The sequence below is a fragment of the Mus caroli genome, unplaced genomic scaffold, assembly GCF_978045245.1.
Source record: "Mus caroli unplaced genomic scaffold, Mus_caroli_1 scaffold_19, whole genome shotgun sequence".
NCBI classification, from domain to species: Eukaryota; Metazoa; Chordata; class Mammalia; order Rodentia; family Muridae; genus Mus; species Mus caroli.
In genome coordinates this window covers 9,113,828-9,132,086 of record NW_028227274.1, presented here as the reverse complement: position 1 = coordinate 9,132,086, position 18,259 = coordinate 9,113,828, and the positions used below count along the sequence as shown (strand labels likewise).

Below are 18,259 nucleotides of genomic sequence, written 5' to 3'. Positions count from 1 at the left end.
TGGCTCAGTGGTTAAGAGCACTGACTGCTCTTCTGAAGGTCTTGAGTTCAAATCCCAGCAACCACATGGTGGCTCACAACCATCTGTAATGGGATCTGATGCCCCCTTCTGGTGTGTCTGAAGATAGCTACAGTGTACTTATAATAGTAAATAAATCTTAAAAAAAAAAGAAATGTAAATAAAAAAAATATCCAATAAAAGAATGAAAAGAAAACACACACAAGCTTTTCTTCACTACCTCTGTGTATGTTCCCCCTTTCCCCAATCTCCAGCATATCCATCAAGGAGACAAAGTTTGAGTTAGTTTAGCAGTAGAACAGGAGCGTTTGTTTGCATGTTTCAAAGAAGGGACGACATCCTGTGCTGCACATTGCATCACATTCTAGGGAAGACTTTTAAAGTAGGGGTTTAAAGTTGGGGCTACGACACATGGCTTCAAAGTCTGTTTCTCTGGGTGCAGTGTCTGCCGGTATTTCCCACTGTTGAGCTGACGGCTCTCTGGGGAGTTTCTGCAGGAAACAAGTGTACCATGTCCTTAGGGGCCATTCCAAGCTGTGGAGCCCTGTGGCCTAAGGCTGAGGGGCAGCACTGTTAAGCTCATATGTGAGTGTTGGCATCAGGAACCAGCTTTACAGTCACAGGTCACCTCCAAATCCAGCGACTTCAGTGGCATCACCCCCCAGGTGACCACGAAAGGACCCATGCATCTGTTGCCATGGCAACCGCCATACATTCCCAGTGTCCGCCTAGTCCACCTGCCCACTTTTACCTGCATGCAGCAGTGGGTGCAGTTATGTCACAGTCCAAATAAAAGGCAGAGCCCTCTGACCTCTCTCTTTCCTTCTTTGTTACCCCTCTCTGTCCTTTCCGCATCCCCAATAAACCTCTCTCCTGAGGAACTGTGCTGGCCTGGTGTGATCTGTCCAGACAAGCCATGATTCTAACACAACATTGGTGCTGAGACTCGGGGATGAGACTCCAGGATCACTAGTTCCAGGCGTGCTGGGGAATCCTGGCCACCGGGCGACCGCTGGCTGCCGCAACTTCTGCCATGTGGACAGTTACCCCTGGTTCCCCCTGCCACTGCTATGCGGATTGCTACAACCGTACACCACATGGATTTCAACTGTAGCTGCTGCTCCCCCAGCTGCCACTGCTGCCAGCCACAGCTGCTCCCTCCACTGCAGCAAGCTGTGTGGGGCCCCCACTGTGGATTTCTGCCACCACAGCTGCAAATCACTGCCACCTGCTGCTATGGGCCACACAGACTTCTACCATGTGAGCTGCTGCCAACTCGGTCCACCACATGGGCTAGCTTCTGCCACGTGGGTTAAGAACCTCATTTGGACAGGTCCACCACTTGCACAGTTCCACTTTTCCTGCTAAAATTCTCGCAGAAGCATTGCTAAGGTTTTCCCTCCAGTTGGTGGAGAGGGCCCCAGTATTTCAGAAAGGTGTGGCCAACCTCCTTGGGCTAAGGGGTTGGCATTTCAGGGCCATGGTCCCTATGACCAGCCTCGGAGCTGATGTACAAGATAGAACTTCGTCCCTTGAGTGACTTCCCTCCTGAAAGTGGTTTCTGACTTCCCACCCCCACCCCAGGCTCTTGCAGCTGTTCAGAAAACCCTAAGCTTAGGTAAAAATGCTTTCTGGTGAGTCTGGGACTTGTAGCCGGCCAACAGCCATGGAAAACTGGGTTTACCTGAAAGGGGGGCTAGAAATGAAAAAGGACAAGGTGTGAGAGAAGGATGAAGCCAAGACAAAGGTTCTGATTAAGGCTCAGAGTTTAATATTCAGCACTGCATTTATATAGGGAAAACCCACAGACCCATCCTTTGTTTCAGCTGGATTATGTTGCAAAGCCAGCTCAGCGGGCAGTCTGCTCCTCAAAGCTACTGTAGGAAATTGCAAATGTGGCCAGACCACTCCCCCTAGGTCGTAAAACCATTTGTGGCAAGCACTCTAGGTCTGTTTAGCCTGCTCAAGGCTGAGAGAAGGGCACAGGGACTCCCTGTAGCCCCTAGATATCTACCTGATGACCTGGACATCTAGCCTGGTTTGTATTCATTATTGAACTTTCTCGAGATGCTGGTATGAATAGTTCAATACCATCCCATCAAACAATGGACACATCGTCTTCAGTCGTGCCTCCAGGCTCCCCACTGAGATCGACTTGAGGGTATCAAAGCTAGTACACCTCTACACTAAGGTCTGGATTCAGTACCCATTGAACAATGACTCTAAATAGCCACTTAGTGGAACATTAGATCCTATTATATTATGGGATCTTCAGACTGCCCGTGGTCTGGTAAATGGAAAGAGGTCCTCTATGCCCAAATGCTTACCTATCTTCACTTCAACCCCACTCTCTGTTCTTCTTGTTTTCCAACCCAGTTTCTCCTAGCCATGAAACTTCCATAAGATGACAATAAAACCCAGCTAACGAACTGCCTCTTTCCCACCTCAGACCTGTCTCCATGCCTTGAAAAACCAAACCATCGCCTCAGTTTCTCCTTCTCACCAGACTACCCCAGAGCCTCCTTGCTCGACCTTTCTAGACCCCTCCCCTCCTCCTGTGCCAGCTGAAGGTTGTTCCAATCACCCTGCTTTGGCACCACCCTTCCCATCACCTGCTCTAAGGCCACAGTCAAACCTCCAAGTCCCACTCCCCCTGGGACACCTGACCCAGCATCGGTCCTTCCTTTAAGGGAAGTTTCTGTGAGAGATAGCCTTGTCAGAGTACATGTCCCTTTCTCGCTGAGTGAACTTTCTCAAATAGAAAGCAGACTGGGTTCCTATACCTCTAACTCCGTCACCTTCACTAAAGAGTTCCAGCACGTTACTCAATCTTAAAGCTTAACTTTCCCTAATGTACTTCTGAGCCTCATTAATAATTTACTTCCTGACACATGCAGGTGAGTTTGGGAGCAGGCAAGAACACCTGCAGATGAAACTCATCAAACAGATGGAACATAGACAATGGGATCTGAGGCAGTGCCTGACAAGATCCTTGGTGGAATTATAATTCCCTAGGTGGTATTTTAGCCAGGGATAGATTCTTAACTTGCCTCTTGACTAGTCTCTGTAGCCTTAAAACCAGTAAATTTTGAAAAACTCCAAGAGATCATCCAGGACAAACAAGAAAATCCATCTCAGTTTTTAGAACGCCTTACAAAGGCCTTGTTACAATACACTCGTCTGGACCTGAAAACCCAGCAGGTAAGCAACTTCTGATGACCTACTTTTTTATTTTAAACCAGAGCTACCCCAACATAAAAGCTAAACTTAGGTGGTTGGAGAAGGGGCCCCTAACTCCACAGGGAGAAGTTTTGGCACTGGCCTTTAAAGTGTACCATGAGAGAGGTGAAAAGACTCACAGACAAAAATACCACATGCTGGCAAAGGCTGTGTGACCAGCCCCAGACTCCTGGTCTTCTAAGACTCAGAGACCACCAGGCTCCTGATACAAATGTAGTCAACAAGGTCATTGGGCGAGGGCTTGCCCTAACCCCCTCAAGCCAAAGGGGCCATGCCCTACGTGCCATCAGGAGGGATATTGGGCTGTCGATTGCCCTCATGTTGCACAGGACAGAAGGACATCACTCCCAGGTAACCCTCCAGCTGATTTCCTAGGCTTGGCTATGGACAACTGAGGAGGCCCAAGCACCCCTGACCCTTCCCAAGCGCTCTGATCTGTTCACACACCTAAAATAGTGTTCGTGAAAGTCTTTAGTAGTGTTCTTGTCTTTGACTCAAGCTCATCTCACAGCTGCCTGCTTTCTAAGAGTCAGTCCTTGTCCTGGCTTCTAAGGACTGTGTCACTTTCCCAGTGACCTCTCCCTCACTCCACACACCTCCTCTTCTTTCCAGATGCCTTCTCTTCTACCCTGTCATGAGATGTTACCGTCTCTCAAGATTTGGGTCCACTCCTTCTGTGGTGGTTGCCCTTAGAGACAGTAAAAGAGAAAGTAGGGTTCCTGAATGCACTATGAGGGCACAGCAGGTAGGGTTCAGTGCTTGAACTATTGCTTCGTGTAGCATGGTGGGCTGTGGTTGAACTGTTGCTTCATGTTCCATGGTGGGCTGTGGATCTTTCTATAATGCAGCTGTCCTTTTTATGGTTGTTTGTAAACTGTGTAAATGAGGGCATTGCTCAATATTTGTCTCTTGGTGAGGCTGGGTTTTTAGAGCAGTGGTTTTGTGGTATGAGGTCATGGTTAGCTGTGATTGGCTGTGCTCAGTCACTCCATTCATAATTGCTCCATCACTCCACTTTCTCCTGTGGCACTGCTGTGAACTCACATGGCTTCAGCCATCCATCTGTCTCTAGCACAGTCTGCAGCTCTGGACTCAGAGAAGCTGGCATCATCTCGAGTGTCTTCTGAATGCTCTATAGACATTAGAATTAACATCATAACAAAGGATCCTCCAACCAAGAGGGCACAAGGATCTATTTCCCATTGTATTTCTTCTGTTTGGCTGATGTGTCACCCTTGTGGCACATTAGGTGTCAAAACATTTCTTGTTTGTTTTGGTTTGTTTTGTGTAGTGGGTTAGTCTGGTGCTGCTTGTATTCAAATGATAAATGCTAGATCTGATCCTCACTTATGCCCATGGATACCATGTAAACCTTGCTCCCTAATTTAACTGGTCAATAAAAGGCTAGAGCCTGTGATTGGGCAGTAAATAGAAGTAGGCGGGTTTTTCATAGAGAGGAGAAAGACGAAAGGAATCAGAGAGTAGAGGAGGCCAGCCATGAGAGGAGATGGACCGTGAGCACATGGCCACAAAAACAGCAAGTAACAAGGGACACATGGCTGGGATGTAAGTTAGAATAGCTCCAAACCTGTCCAACCCAGGCTTACAGCTGGTAAATAAAATACCTGGATTGTGTGTCTTTTATATGGGCTTGCTAGAATTTATAGTTCATTTTACAGTTCTGTTTTTGGAGACAGGGTTTCTTTGTGTAGTCTTGGTTGTTCTGGAACTTACTCTGTAGACAAGGTTGGCCTTGAACTCACAGAGATCTGCCTGCCCATGCCTTCCAAGTGTTGGGATTAAAGGCATGCACCCAAACTGTCTTTGCCTAAGAGTTTCCCTCTTCCTACACCCTCCAGGACCCAGGGAAGAGAAAGCTGTGAACGCTCTTACCCCACTCGCCCCCATATAGCTTGCTACAGAGAGACACACTCTCTAGAACATTGCTTTTAAAAGAATGAAATAGGATTTGTGGGCCAGGAGCCTGGCTCCTTGGAATCTTGAATCCTAACTTGGGCTCCCTGGCTTCTAACAAGTGTGAGAGGCCCTGCTGCTATCAGAATCTTTGCCTGTCTTCTATGTGTTTTGTTATGACACCTTGACACCTCTATGACTGTGATTGTCAAGCTTAAGAAAAAAATGCCACCAGGAAAAGCTGTGGAGTCCCAGATGCCACCTCCAAGGATTCTGGAATTACAAGGAGTTTCACTTCTCCAAGCACCATGAGTGATTCTGAGGACCACACTTGGTAAGCACTAGTCAAATGTCTCTTTATTCTCCCCAGAGGGCCTGGTCTGGAATAGTAAACTGGCCTCTGGAAACTGTTTTTAGATTAGTTATTTACTTATTTTATGTATCTGAGTGTTCTGCCTACATGTGTGTGCAGCACATGTGTGCCTGGTGTGTGCAGAAGTCAGCAGAGGTCATCAGATCCCTTGGCACTGGAGTTAGATGGTTATGAGCCACCTTATAGATACTGGGGACAGAACCTGGGTCCTTTTCAAGAGCACATCATGTTCTTAACAGCTGGACCAGTTCTTCAGCCCCCTCTGGAAACTTTTCTTTTTTCTTAATACTTTTTTTCTTTTTTGGCCACAGTAAGAACCATAGCTCTAAGCCCAGCTATCAGGACAATAAATAGGACCCAGAGGTGGAGTTTTTCAATGAGCAAAAGTCTGGAGAATGAATACTCATCTCTAGCCATTCTTTCCTCTGGAAAGTCCTTTTAAGGCTTTTTGAAAAATCATATTTAGTCTCTAATTAAAAACTGAAAGTTATACTGTAAGCTTCCTGGTGAGTTTGTTCACCTTCTTAGGTGACTCTCTGAGGTCAGTCTGTGGTGGCATGAGAACTTTAGGGACCTTTGGGAGCAAATGCTCCCATGTTCAGAGAGTTATAAAAATCACCCAGCCACAAAAGGCAATGAGGGATTGTAGGGACTTCCCAGGTGAAGGACATTCTGTCCAGTTGAGACCATGGATGTCTGTGTGCTCAGGGTGTCCAGCCTGTCAGTCTGAGTTCAGTGAGTGTGACATGGGATTGTGTGCTAGGCTCTGTGGGGACGTGGGTGTAGGGAGAGGGAGAGAATGCCTGCATCCCACCAGAGTTCCTGTGCTCTGGGCAGGTGGACGCGGGAGGATTGCTGGATGCTTTCCATGCGGTCCCGGGTGGGCATCTGGCTGGGTGAAGCCACTGACCCCACACGGCAGGGGGAAGTGGAAAAAGGGCAGTCCCTGGTACCAGGTTCTTAGTCTCTGGCATCCCACGCTGGATACAGCAGAGGAGCTGAGAATAGAATAGGGGCCCTGGGGTGACACTCTCGGCCCTGGAGAAACGAGAAGAGGGCAGAGGGAGAGAGGTTCCCATGCAGGCGAGAGTCCTAAGTCTGATCTGTGGCTGGAACACAGGAAGGCCTTCTGACAGGAGATTAGACACAGCTCTTTAGGAGAAAGCCTATCCCATCATCCAAGCACCAGTGGGCCTTGATGAACAGAGACAGTCTATGGTTTTAGAGCTTTATTATAGAAAGTCAGGGAGGAAGAGAGACGGTAAAAGAGAGAGACCGGCCATAGCCATGTGGAGAGAGGGAGAAGGGGAAGAGAAAAAAGAGCTAGAGAATAAGAAAGGTGAAAGCTTAGAGAGAGGTAAAAGCTTAAAGAGAGAGAGAGAGAGAGAGAGAGGTTAGAGAGCGAGGAGGAGATGAGGAGAGCCAGCGAGGTGGGGCCAAGCAGCCCCTCTTATAGTGGACTTGTTATCTTGCTGTTGCTAGGTAACTGGAGAGGAGTCTAGCCAGAAGGCCAGAAACTTGGGACATTGTGTACATGACTGAAAGCCACGAGCCTCTCCTGTGGGGGCTGTGGGGGTGGTAACTTCGACAGGAGCCAGAGGTCCAGGAGACATGAGGGAATGCCTACCATCCCATTTAGGTAGGAATTACCACCCATGGGTCTCACCAGGGTTCAAAACCTCAACTCAACTGAAGGCCAGACTGTCTGTGCATAGGCCACTGCCCCACAAGGATCCACAGGGCCTGGAAAGGGAACAGGCCTGGCCCATGATGGTGGGAACAGGACACTCTGGAGCCAAGGCCCAGGAGAAGATTTGAGGAAGGCTATGAGATGGACAAGAAAGACCGGACTTGAAGCAGAGGTGCAAAGGGATGACCTGGAGAGTCGGCAGGGAGGAAAAGGGAAATCAGTTACAGGCAGACTGGGTTTGCAGTCAGGGAGGAGAGCAGCCTGGAGCGCCAGTGACAGAAGCCAGCGGAGGGCAGCACATAGGCCAGGATGTAAAGCACAAGGTGGGATTGGACAAAGACATCCCTCTGAGTGTAGAAGATTAGGGGGTTGAGTGGGACTGCCAAGCAACCTTGACCTGGAGAGGGTTACCAGGGCCACACTGTGCCAGGCTGGAATTGCTTAATCAAATTTGAACTTGAAACTAAAAAGTACCTCAGTTGGGTTGCATACAATACTCCTTCCTCATCCTGAGGCTCACCCACAGCTTGGCTGTGTCTTGAGACTCTGAAGATACTGAATAGCAGAGCAGAACTGGGAGGGCCTGAGGGGCTAATGACCTAAAAGCCTTGGGTGGACTGAGACTCTCTACAGGAATGCTGGCTTCACTGGTAACAACCTGTGGGCTGTTAGGTTCCAGAAGGTAAGAGAGCCAACACATCCCTTTGAATGTTACCTACCATCTTGAGACTGCAGTACAACTGACCTACAGATGGAGGCTTCATCTAAGGTCCCCTTTCCATTCTATACATTCCCCAAACCACCCCATTGTAAGCACAACTCTGGTTGAAAGACTTTGGTCCTAAAGGTGTTCTATAAAGGGGCAACTCTGTCTCTAGTGATATCTGTTTATTTCCAAGTTGCCCCTCTCCTAATAGTGGGCTGTGGCAAGGTCTTATCTGTGACAAGGGGTCATGCCTCTTCCCTGTCCACTGCAGGTTCTCCAGGGTAAGTGTGAGAGACGGGCAGCAGTTAGCATTTTCCCACTGGGCCCTGACTTAGACGTCTGTGGGGGTGATGCTTCAGTCACTGTGTCAGGTTCTTGTTTGTCTTATACATGTGGTAATAAATGTAAAGGTGCCTGGTTCAACCCTAGCTTTTAGCATCATTATGATAGGTTTTCAGGGTTGAGACTCCAGGGGGAAACTGGGGCAGACTGTCCACTTGGGTAAGAGATTTACTAGAATAGTTACTAACGGCATGGGCATATAGACTTATAGACAGATATCAGGGGGGTTGAGGAGAATTTGGGCCTCAGACCCATAGACAGGCAAACAGTATGGTAGGGACTCTGAGAAGTATTCAGGTCCAAAGGGCAGAATGGAGAGTCTCTTCTTAGACTCTCCATAGGCAGGGAGAGGTTTTGTGTAGTCAGGCTGTCTCTGATTCCATGGCTGGTAGCAGAGGAAACGGAGGAGGGTTTTGTATTCTAGGAAGAGAGGCGCAACTCTGAAGGTATGGAGACAGTTTACAGGGGTGGGGCTTACTTACTTGAGTTGTGCCCATTATACAAGTAGGGGACCTATCATATCTCTTGGAATCTGGGTGCCTGGGGGATCCGGTAGTGGCTTTAAGATCCACAGATACGTTGTTTGTAAGGGATTCTTGGGTCCTTCACAGGAAAAAGAGGCTGCTCCAGTGAGTGTGGCCCATAGTTAAGCCCTGCATAGATACCATTGTAGAAACAAGAGCTGGCCTGACCCCCTCCCCCTGGCTCTCTGAGGAGTGAATGCTTTGCCCTGGGGTAGGGACGTGCTAGGTGCAGACACCAGTGAGATTGAAAGCCTGCTAGCCCTGCATTCATAAGTCAAAGATCAGCTCTCAATTCTCAGCATAGGAATGAATGGAGGGAAAAAAGCCACAGACAACTTTGCTGACCAAAGTTTGGTAGCCCTTTGGTGCTACCAAAGGGCTTCTGGAGGACAGCTCTCCAGGCAGTTGGATGGGACCAGGGGGTAACCAACTAGAAGGAAGCCCTTGATTGCACAGGTCCTCAAGATCACGGAAAGTCAGCTGCTGGAGGGTAATCTTGGTTAGAGACATCAGCAAAGCAACAATAACCGTTGCCATAGGAACCACCTGACAGTTGTTGTGCCTTGGACTTTACCTGTGTCCCTTAAGCTTCAGTCAATACTCCTGTCAACCAAGCAATGGGAATAAGAAACGACTGGAACTTGGGGGCAGGAGGGAGCACAGGCCTTTTATCCCAGCATGCAGGGGAGGCAGATCCAAGTGGATCTCTGTGAGTTCGAGGCCTTCCTGGTTTACAGAGTGAGTTCCAGGACAGTCAGGGCTACACAGAGAAACCCTGTCTTGAAAAACAAAAACAAAAATTAGAAGAGAGAGAAAAGAATGGAATGCAAGTAAGCTCCATCATCCCGCAGAGTCGTAGGTGTCCATCGGTGTGTTTCTGTTCTGCACGGAGCAGGGTGTGCCTCCTCACGTGCACATGGTCAGTTAAGCTCAGCCGTTTCCATCTGCTGAGTCCCGACTGCCAGCCTCCTGTTGGATCTTCTAGAACTCACTGATGGCCGCCACTATGCCCTGCCGCCCCGCTCCTGCCAGGCAGATGGTAACTTTCTCAGACTCACATAGACTGGGCCCTATGTTCCTGTTCTTCCCTGTGACTGTCAGAGCCTCTTCTGAAGGGGGTCCCATCTGTCACCTGTACTTCCTGATATGGGCTTCCACCTCTGCTGCCCAGCCTGGGCCCGCACCTGGAGCTTGTCTTTGGCTCTGCATTTGTATTGTCAGAGGTTCCTACCCCTGACCAGGGGGATCACCACCACCACTGGCCTTTCCATTGGAAGCTTCCAGAACCCAGTGTGAGACACACTGAAAAATGCCAAGAATCTGAAGGTTGGTTGAGCCATGATGCCACCAGGTCACAGCTGTACAGCTCCTCTACTGCACCAATTCCCCATTGTCCCTGGACAGCCTGAGACACATGCCTGACCCAAGCAGTGCCCATGGCCACTGCTGGCCAGGGTGATTATAAAAGTTGCTCTTCTCTTGGCTGTGATCAAATACTTGACAAGAGGCAACTCCACAGGGGGAGTTTGGTTTAAGATCTGGAAAAAGTCATAATCTGTCATGGCAGGAAGGGAAGGGCGGCAGGAACGCGAGGCAGCTGGTCACAGGCATCCCTGGGGAGCAGAGGACAGCCAGGCGGTAAATCAGAATACCTCAGAACCTCAGGTCCCACCCCCAGTGACCCTCAGACTCCAGAGAGGCTCCGGCTCCAAAACATTCCACAATTTTCCGAAACACTACTTCCAGGTCCAGACCAAGTGTTGAAATGCTCGAGCCTGTGGGTGACATTTCACACTTAAGTCACAACAAGAATGGCTCACTGCAAGCCAGCTCTGTGTGTGGGCCCTGGGTATGACTGTGGCTTGGTCCAGTGTGTGTTAGGCTGGGTTAGGGGATGCATGGGCTGAAAAGCCAGTGGTTGGCACCGCTCTTCGCTGTTTCAAAAACCACGTGCATTTATTCTCTCTATGCCTTTCTCAGCTCAGTTTTATACATGGTGACGGGTTCTTTCTCAGAGGTCACTTTCTAGTCTGCATTTATGGAGGACTGCTTTCTAGCAGCCATTAATACATGCAGAGCAGTGTGGGGCCCCAGCCCTGTACCTCAGATTTTCTGCTGAGTCTGAATGGGCCTGTCTAGGGTAAAAAGGCTTGCTAGCCCCCCCACCCCCACCCCCACACAGTGTGTTCCTGCCAAGTGGCTGTGTGGAGAGCCATAGGACCTAATGGGTTAGGATCTAACTGCTGCTGCAGGCTCCTGGAGCTTCCCCATGCACAGAGTCCCTTCTCTGCCATGTGGGCTGGTTCTTACCAGAAACCCTGCCATGCTGTTGCCCTGCCTATCTCTCCATGGTGTTACTAACCCTTCTAATATACCTTTCAGTGCCCAGTAACCTGTCCCAGCATCTAAACCACCCAACACTTACCTCATACAGCCAACTTTCTTCTTTTGGCTCTTATCAGTTTGCCTTGTAATTAGCTGCACCTCGGGGAAACTGCCTTTGTTCAAGCTGGTGCTCGCTCACCTTAACATTTGAATCCCTATCTGTGCTCCTGGTGTTTTCTTTCTCCTCTTGTCCCCAGCAGCCCCCACCTGGCAGCATTGTCCTGTCCCAGCAAGGACCTCAGGTTGCCCTGGCCTCAGGGTGCTCCCTGCAAGCCTCCTGCTTGGAAAGACTTCTTCCTTCACCAGGGGCACTCCTGAGCTCTCCCCTGCCCTCTGCCTATTTGCAAAGGGGCAGGAAGCCCAGGTTCCCCTGAGTTATCAGAGGCCAGGGCCTGGAGGGCACAGCGCTCAGCAGTTGAGCACTGAACAGGAAATGCCAGAGAGTGCTAAGGAACGGCTGCACACACTCTGAGCTGTTTTATTTGCTGTTCTGGGATGGTGGGAACAGGAAGGAGGAACAAGGAAGGGAAGGAACTTCAATCCTGGCTTGCTTCACAGTCATGTGACAAGGACTGATTTGTGTGAAGTGACCTCTCCAAGTGGAGCCTGCTGGTTGGTGCCAACAGAAAACTTATTGAGGAAATTTTGATCAGAAAGAAAAGGCTGAGGAAAACAAACCATATTTTCACTTGACATAGATTTCCTGACTTAGCAAAGGGAAGTGACTTCTATGCATGCTGGCTGGGGTTTCCTGAGCAGGTACAGTGGGGCGTGGGAACTGGCCCAGTTAAAGTCTTTTCTGTTTGGTTCTTTGCATTCCTTTACATACAGGGCTAACTAAAGCAGAGATGTCCATCCATGCTTGCAGGCCAGACTGGGAACCTCCCTGTTGTCCCAAGGGTAGAGCTTTTCTAGGTTCTACCCTGAAGAAAGTACAGGGCAGTGCGTAGAGAAAGAGGGCCTTGGATGTTCTCTTTGTGATGAAGGCCAAAGAGCAAAGCCACAGAAACTTCTAGAACTGGCCTTCATGATGTTGTGACTTTCTCACAGCACAAGCTCAGGTTTCCTTCTGGACTCCTTGCCAAAACCCAAGGCTGGGGAAGTGTCTAGAGTCCGTGTGATGCTCGCCCCTGACTCCCCTCATCTTCGTTGCCCCCAGAAAGCTGGAGTTGTGAACATGAGCAAGAAGCCCTTGTTACAATGTCCTCACTCTCATGAAGGCACCACCCCCAACAAATTAAAGCACGACTCCCACTCCACACACTTGTAATGATAGGGCTCAAAAGGAAAAAGCCTAGTGAGGTCTTAATCCATCTAGTCACTCAAACCCAATCATCCCAAATCTAAGAAGATCTATCTGCGTTCAAGAAACAGGGAAGGACTTGGTCCCTCAACTCCCAGCTTAGTCCCTAGAAACTGCATGGGCCATTCCTACCTGCAGTTTATAGGGTAGTCTGTCCTCTGCAGGTTCCGAGAGAGAGGGGCTGAGAGCCTGGAGACTCAATGTAAAGGTGCATGGTGACAGAGGCCAGCAAAGGACAGCCATGAGCATTTTGAAGATAAGGACATAGAGCTGGAGCTTAAGTGTTTCCCAATTTGCTTTGTAAACAGTATGTGTTTCTTACATTAGCTGACTGAACTTTTAAGCAAGCATAAAGACCATGTGCTATCATATTCCACCCAGCGGATACCTGGACAAGGACATCTGATAGCAAAATATGTAGGCCTGAATTCAGGTAACCGCAAGGTTGAAAAAAAAGCCTGTGAGTTTCTCACCCTGCAGGAGCTGGGAGAGGTGGTACGCACTGTAGTCCAGGCTATTGGGAAAGCCGAGGCAGGAAGATGACTGGAGATCAGGCTGGGCAGTCAGTACGGCCGAGGCTGTGCTGAACGAATAACCAGTTTGTTGGATGGACAGCCTCGTGCATGCATGCCTACAATCCCACTGGGGAGGCTGAGGCAAAAGGATTCAAGTTTGAAGGCAGCTTGGGCTACAGAATGAGAGCCATCCTTTAGAGCTGAGATGCTTGTGTGGACACCTGCTTCTTCCCCTCCTCTTTCTCCTGGAAATTCACAGGGTCTCAGCCTGCAGCCTTACCACGACTATGATCTAAGGTGGGATGAAGCAGGGAAGCTGGGTGGAGAGGCGACAGAGGTGACATGTTCACACACACATTTATGTATATGTAAAACGACAAAATATTTTAATTTTCCATGACCACAGGCTCTCTTCAAGAAGGCTGTACCTGTATGACCACCAGGTGACAGCATGGTTAATGCTTCAGGACAAGTCACAATTTTGTACTAACAATCAGTTCAACCACAGCTTGAAATGTAGTTTGTCCCAGCTGCAAAAGCCACAAGACACCAATCATGCGTCTTACCCCAGTACAGACTTTTATAAAACACACATGTATGTAATTAGCACAATAAACGCGCTCATTATGCACTCTAACATAGAGCACAGGAATACACGCTATGGAGTGCAGCCCTCATGTCTCCACAGGCAAGAGCTAGAGGGTTAAACAGGAGCCCATGGTGTGACAGCAGGAGCTCGGAGCGCACCACTCTGCACGTGACTTACCCTACACTGAGAACTGTCACCCTGTCCAGGGGGTGGCAGGTACAGTCTCACAAACAGTGTTATTTCCTAGAGCAGAGATGTCAATCTGGATGTGAGTCGCTGTTACCTAGAAGGCATTACAAGTCAGCTCCATAGAAGGTGGGCGTTGGCTTTGGGGTCGAGTGTAACAGTGATCCGCAGACACTTGCACACCCGCACCCCTGTGCCCCAGGGAAGTGCACTTCCGATGGCAGATATAAAAATAGGTTGGCACACTCTCGACACAGGGCGAGGGACCGTGAAGCAGCATCCCGGAATCCCATGCACTCTGCTCCCTCCTCTGTCCCAGCACATCATGCTACACATTCAGAACTGGCCTGGAATGAAGGTGACGAGGCGGCCTCAAGTTTCTCATGTGCCTGAGAGGAAGAGCTGGGCACAGCTGAGCTCTGGCTGTATCCTCCCCAGCACATGCCTTCTCAGCAAGCCTCAAGTCTCCAGGAACTTGGGGCTTCTCAGCGAAAGCAGAGCTGCGAGGAGACTGGCCTCTCCTCTGCCCTCTCGCTCCACTGCACTCAGGAAGCAGTCTTGGCCCTCCTGCGGCCAGTGCTAGGAGCTCTGGATCAGGCGTCTATAGTGGGGCATGACCTCGTGCTCTGGCAGGTGAAGTGCAAACTCCAAGGCCACTAACACTGGGAATTCAAAGGCAATCAGTTCTCGTCTGTTCAGTCGGAACTTCTCTTCCAGTTTCTGCAAAGCCAACAGAACCATTTTAGTTTTGCATTTAAAAACATAGGTTTTTTTTTTTCCCCAAGTGCAACTTTTCTATCACCAAGCTAGTGAGTGGTTATCATGGATGCATCTGCTCTTCATTGCTAGAACAGCGTATCAGACACTTTAAAGATACTAGGGGTTCTGGAGGCCAGAAGTCCAAAGTCAGGCAGCTGCATGGAGTAAGGGCTTTGCGCTGATCCATCTCAGGGAAAAACCAGGCTAGGCTGGACCCATGCTGTGCAGAAGGCCTCAGAGCTGGCCTCCTCCTCACACCCTTGTAAGCTACTCTAGTCTCAAGAGACATCAACTCCCAAAGAAAGACACGAGTCCCCCTTAGAGGCCCAATCCCAACACCACTGCAGTAAAAACCAAATTCCAATGTGAGTTTCAAGTATGAGAAAAACATGACCAAACCGCCACATGGCCAGCAGGGAGCTCGTATAGGTAGCGCTTCCTGCCTTAGCTTGGTGGTGAAGACAGCAAACCTTCCCCAAGGGCTAGAGGTCTATCTATTCATGACACCACCATTTATTCCTCTAAGAATTCTAAAAGTATTTCTCCATTTCTGCCCATTTTACAGGTGATAACAACTCAGAGGTCAAGACCGCTCTTCTACAATCACAGGAATGGGAAAACCATTGTCCAAGAAGCTTAACTGGGATTTCTTTTTGACCCGTTTTTTGTTGTTGTTGTTTTTTGACAAGGTTTCTCTGTGTAGCCCTAGCTATCCTGAAACTCACTCTGTAGACCAGGCCGGTCTTGAACTCAGAAATCTGCCTGCCTCTGCCTCCCAAGTACTGGGATTAAAGGTGTGCACCACCACCGGCCGACTCCAGTTGGGATTCTGCTATAACTGAGTGGGGCTTCGAGGTCAGACCGCAGTGGCAAGGATCAGAGTGCCTCCTCTGCATGGCGTGAGAGGAGGATCTGTCCCCGTGAGGCTGGCCCACAGCTAACCAGCTGAGTGACCCGAGCCCCTCACCTGTCCACCCAATAGTACAGGCTTCTGGGATCAGGAACAGACCCAGTGATTACTGTCTTGGCTTAAGCTCAGCGTTTGACTAATGAAATATTTAACCCTGACAGCACTGAGGTAACCAGGAGGGATCTCAGGGTAGGCTGCTGCTCACTGACTGACTGACTGACTGACTGACTGACTGACTGTTGATTCCTCTGCTGTGTGGTACAACACTGAACTCTGGTTAGATGTATATAGTATAAAAATGCTTAGAACTGTATTAGTGTTACTTCTGAAGATGCATTAGTTCAGCATGTATGTGTATATATGAACATTTCTCCACTTTACCTGGGGACCCCCTGAGTAGATCCCCGAAATCACAGTATCATATCCTGTAGATCTGTAATACAATAGTAGATCTATAGTAAAGCTTGACTTATAAATTGTGTATAATAAGATCAACAACAACTAAACCAGAAAATGTTTGTAGTGAAAGTTTCGCAAATGTGTTTTCCCATTTGCTCTTTTCTGTGCTTGGCCATGCAGTGCCTACAGGATGAGCTGGAGGAGTGGGAGGAAGGTGTGATGCCAGGCTTTCAGCAGTCTCTCTCACAAGTGAGGTGACTAGTAGGTGTTGGTGTACACAACGGTCCCTGTGGTGTACACAGGGACCGTTCACATCTGAGAAGGGCAGGGTAAGCTTATATCACCCTGCTTTGCGCACAACCTAACATGTACAGACTGCTTATCAGGGGGCCTGTTCTCTGATGTACTTGGGTGACAAGCCAGTGGAGAAAGGGACAACTGTACAAGCCTACTGACCCTCAGCTTGGGTTTGGCATCCAATGGTCACTTCCATGTCATGCATCGACTGCACACACTCAACCCTGTACCATTTCTGAAAGTTAGTAAAGCGTGGGCAAAAATAATATTCTTTCTTAAACAATATGCTAACTGCCTACTTTACTCTCTTGCACCATTTGGAACAGTAGGGCAGTCAGATGTACATAATATCACATCAACTGTCCCTGCCTTTCCCGGGTCTAGCTCACTCACCTCTGAGAACGCTTTTAAACCACGAGCCAGTCAATCCAGAACTCCCCTCTCACACCAGCTCCTGCCTTCCCTCTAATGAGGCCTCTGTCCAGTTGCAGGCAGCCCAGTGCTGACTGGCATTCTTCAAGCTGCTCACTCCTAACTGCACACCTGCCTGGCAAGCACCCCTTTCTGGAAACTACCATGAAGGCTCCTGCCCACAACTCCTTCCTGCTCCTTCTGTCCCCATGGGATTCTGATAATCTGCACTGAATTCGTGTCTCTTAGTGGCTTTGGTCCCAGTGATGCACAGTGAGGCTGATATGGCTTTAGTGGCCTTGATATGCTTAGTGACCTTAAAGGAGACCCGACTCAGAAAAAAAAAAAAAAGGCACCTCCAAGCCAAGAAGTGGACAAGAAGCCAGTGACCTGGACCTGGTCAGCTTTTACAACTATGGAAGTGAGTTTCTGTAGTGAAGCCACCCAGTCCACAGGGTGGTGCTACAGCAGACACAGTAAGAGTCTTTCCTCTAGGAACCCACAGCTGCGCTATAATCCTTCTTCACACTCTCTTTATTTTGAGACAAGGTCTTACTAGGTTGCCCTGGCTGTCTTTGAACTTCAATCCTCTGCCTTTGCCTCCCAGGCGGCTGGGTTATGAGCCTATACCACAAAGCTTGCCTATACATTCTGTGTTAAAACAGGCATGCGTAAATCCAACCTAGGTGATTAGGGTTTCCTTGCTTTAGTGGGTGGGGCTTGCCTTTACAAGACAGTCGACACCATCCCATTGAACCTGCATGTCTGGTAGGTGTCCTGCAGTAACACTGCTCAAAGACTCCCTGTGGTTCCCGTGGCTTCTCAGGCTGTGCGAATAACTTTATCCCTCATGCTAGCTGAGAAAGGTTTTTAGGTCATGACCCATGTTGGCCCTTTAGTCTTACCCAGGTAGATCATCCATTTCTTCTACAAATGATTTCACAGCTCTTATCTCTATTAGCCATTAAGGTCCCCGGCCTGCCAGGGCCTCCCCACAGCCATCGAGCGCAGCTCACTTACGTCAATCAGATGCTTGACCTCGTGCTTTCTGAGGTCACTTCCGACCTTGGCTGCTAGCAGCACACAGGCTCCCGCACACAGCTTCCGGTTCTGCTTGTTCAGCTTCCCCCTGAGGGCCAGCTTCTCAAAGTAGACAAAGGCCATGGCCACCGTGGGCTCCTCAAAGCCACAGTCCTCCTGGGCAAGCTTCCGCATCTCTCTTTTCAGGCTAGAGAAAGACAGGAAGGAAGCAGGGAGTCCTGAGACGGCTCAGGGGACCCACAAGAAGACTATGACAGCATCTGGAAAGCATTTTCTCTATTTTACTCCCACAGGGGATGTGGGAGTAAACCATGTAGCTGTGGCTCTGTGGGTCGACTGACACAAACACAGAATGCTCCAGGTCCCCACTTCCAAGGATGATTGGCAGGCAGGGCTCCAAATATAGGACATGGAAGGACACCACTGGACATAGTTCATGGCTGAGTCCCTAGCAAAATTAGGTGGGGGTGAGGGTGGGGTGGGGGTTCCTCAAAGTGAAAAAGGAGAGCCACACTTATTTTAGAACAACTTCAGGTGCTCTGTCTAAGACCTACCAGTCATTGATTACACTTGTTAAGTTAGGTGGGAAAACGGCTGGACCTGAGCCAGGTCCTGGTCCCCGTGGGGAAGCTGCCTAGCCAGCATGGGTGGACACAG

At 49.3% G+C, this 18,259-nt stretch overlaps 1 protein-coding gene and 1 long non-coding RNA gene across 3 annotated transcripts in view; one reads left to right on the top strand and one right to left on the bottom strand.

Annotated features, from left to right (window-relative positions):
* The first annotated feature begins 4,732 nt into the window (after nucleotides 1-4,732).
* Nucleotides 4,733-16,435, top strand: LOC110284843 (uncharacterized). Its single transcript, XR_002376989.3, has 3 exons — nucleotides 4,733-4,824; nucleotides 5,386-5,506; nucleotides 15,110-16,435. It is a non-coding gene; the product is annotated as an uncharacterized LOC110284843 (long non-coding RNA).
* Cables1 (Cdk5 and Abl enzyme substrate 1) overlaps nucleotides 13,374-18,259 on the bottom strand; it is a 110,511-nt gene continuing 105,625 nt past the window's right edge. For both annotated transcript variants that reach the window (XM_021150771.3, XM_021150772.3), the window contains 2 exons: nucleotides 17,582-17,789; nucleotides 13,374-14,505 (listed from right to left, as the gene is read on the bottom strand). In XM_021150771.3, the coding sequence (XP_021006430.1) occupies nucleotides 14,365-14,505; nucleotides 17,582-17,789 (349 nt within the window). In that variant the 3' untranslated portion in view covers nucleotides 13,374-14,364. The remainder of the gene's footprint in view (nucleotides 14,506-17,581; nucleotides 17,790-18,259) is intronic.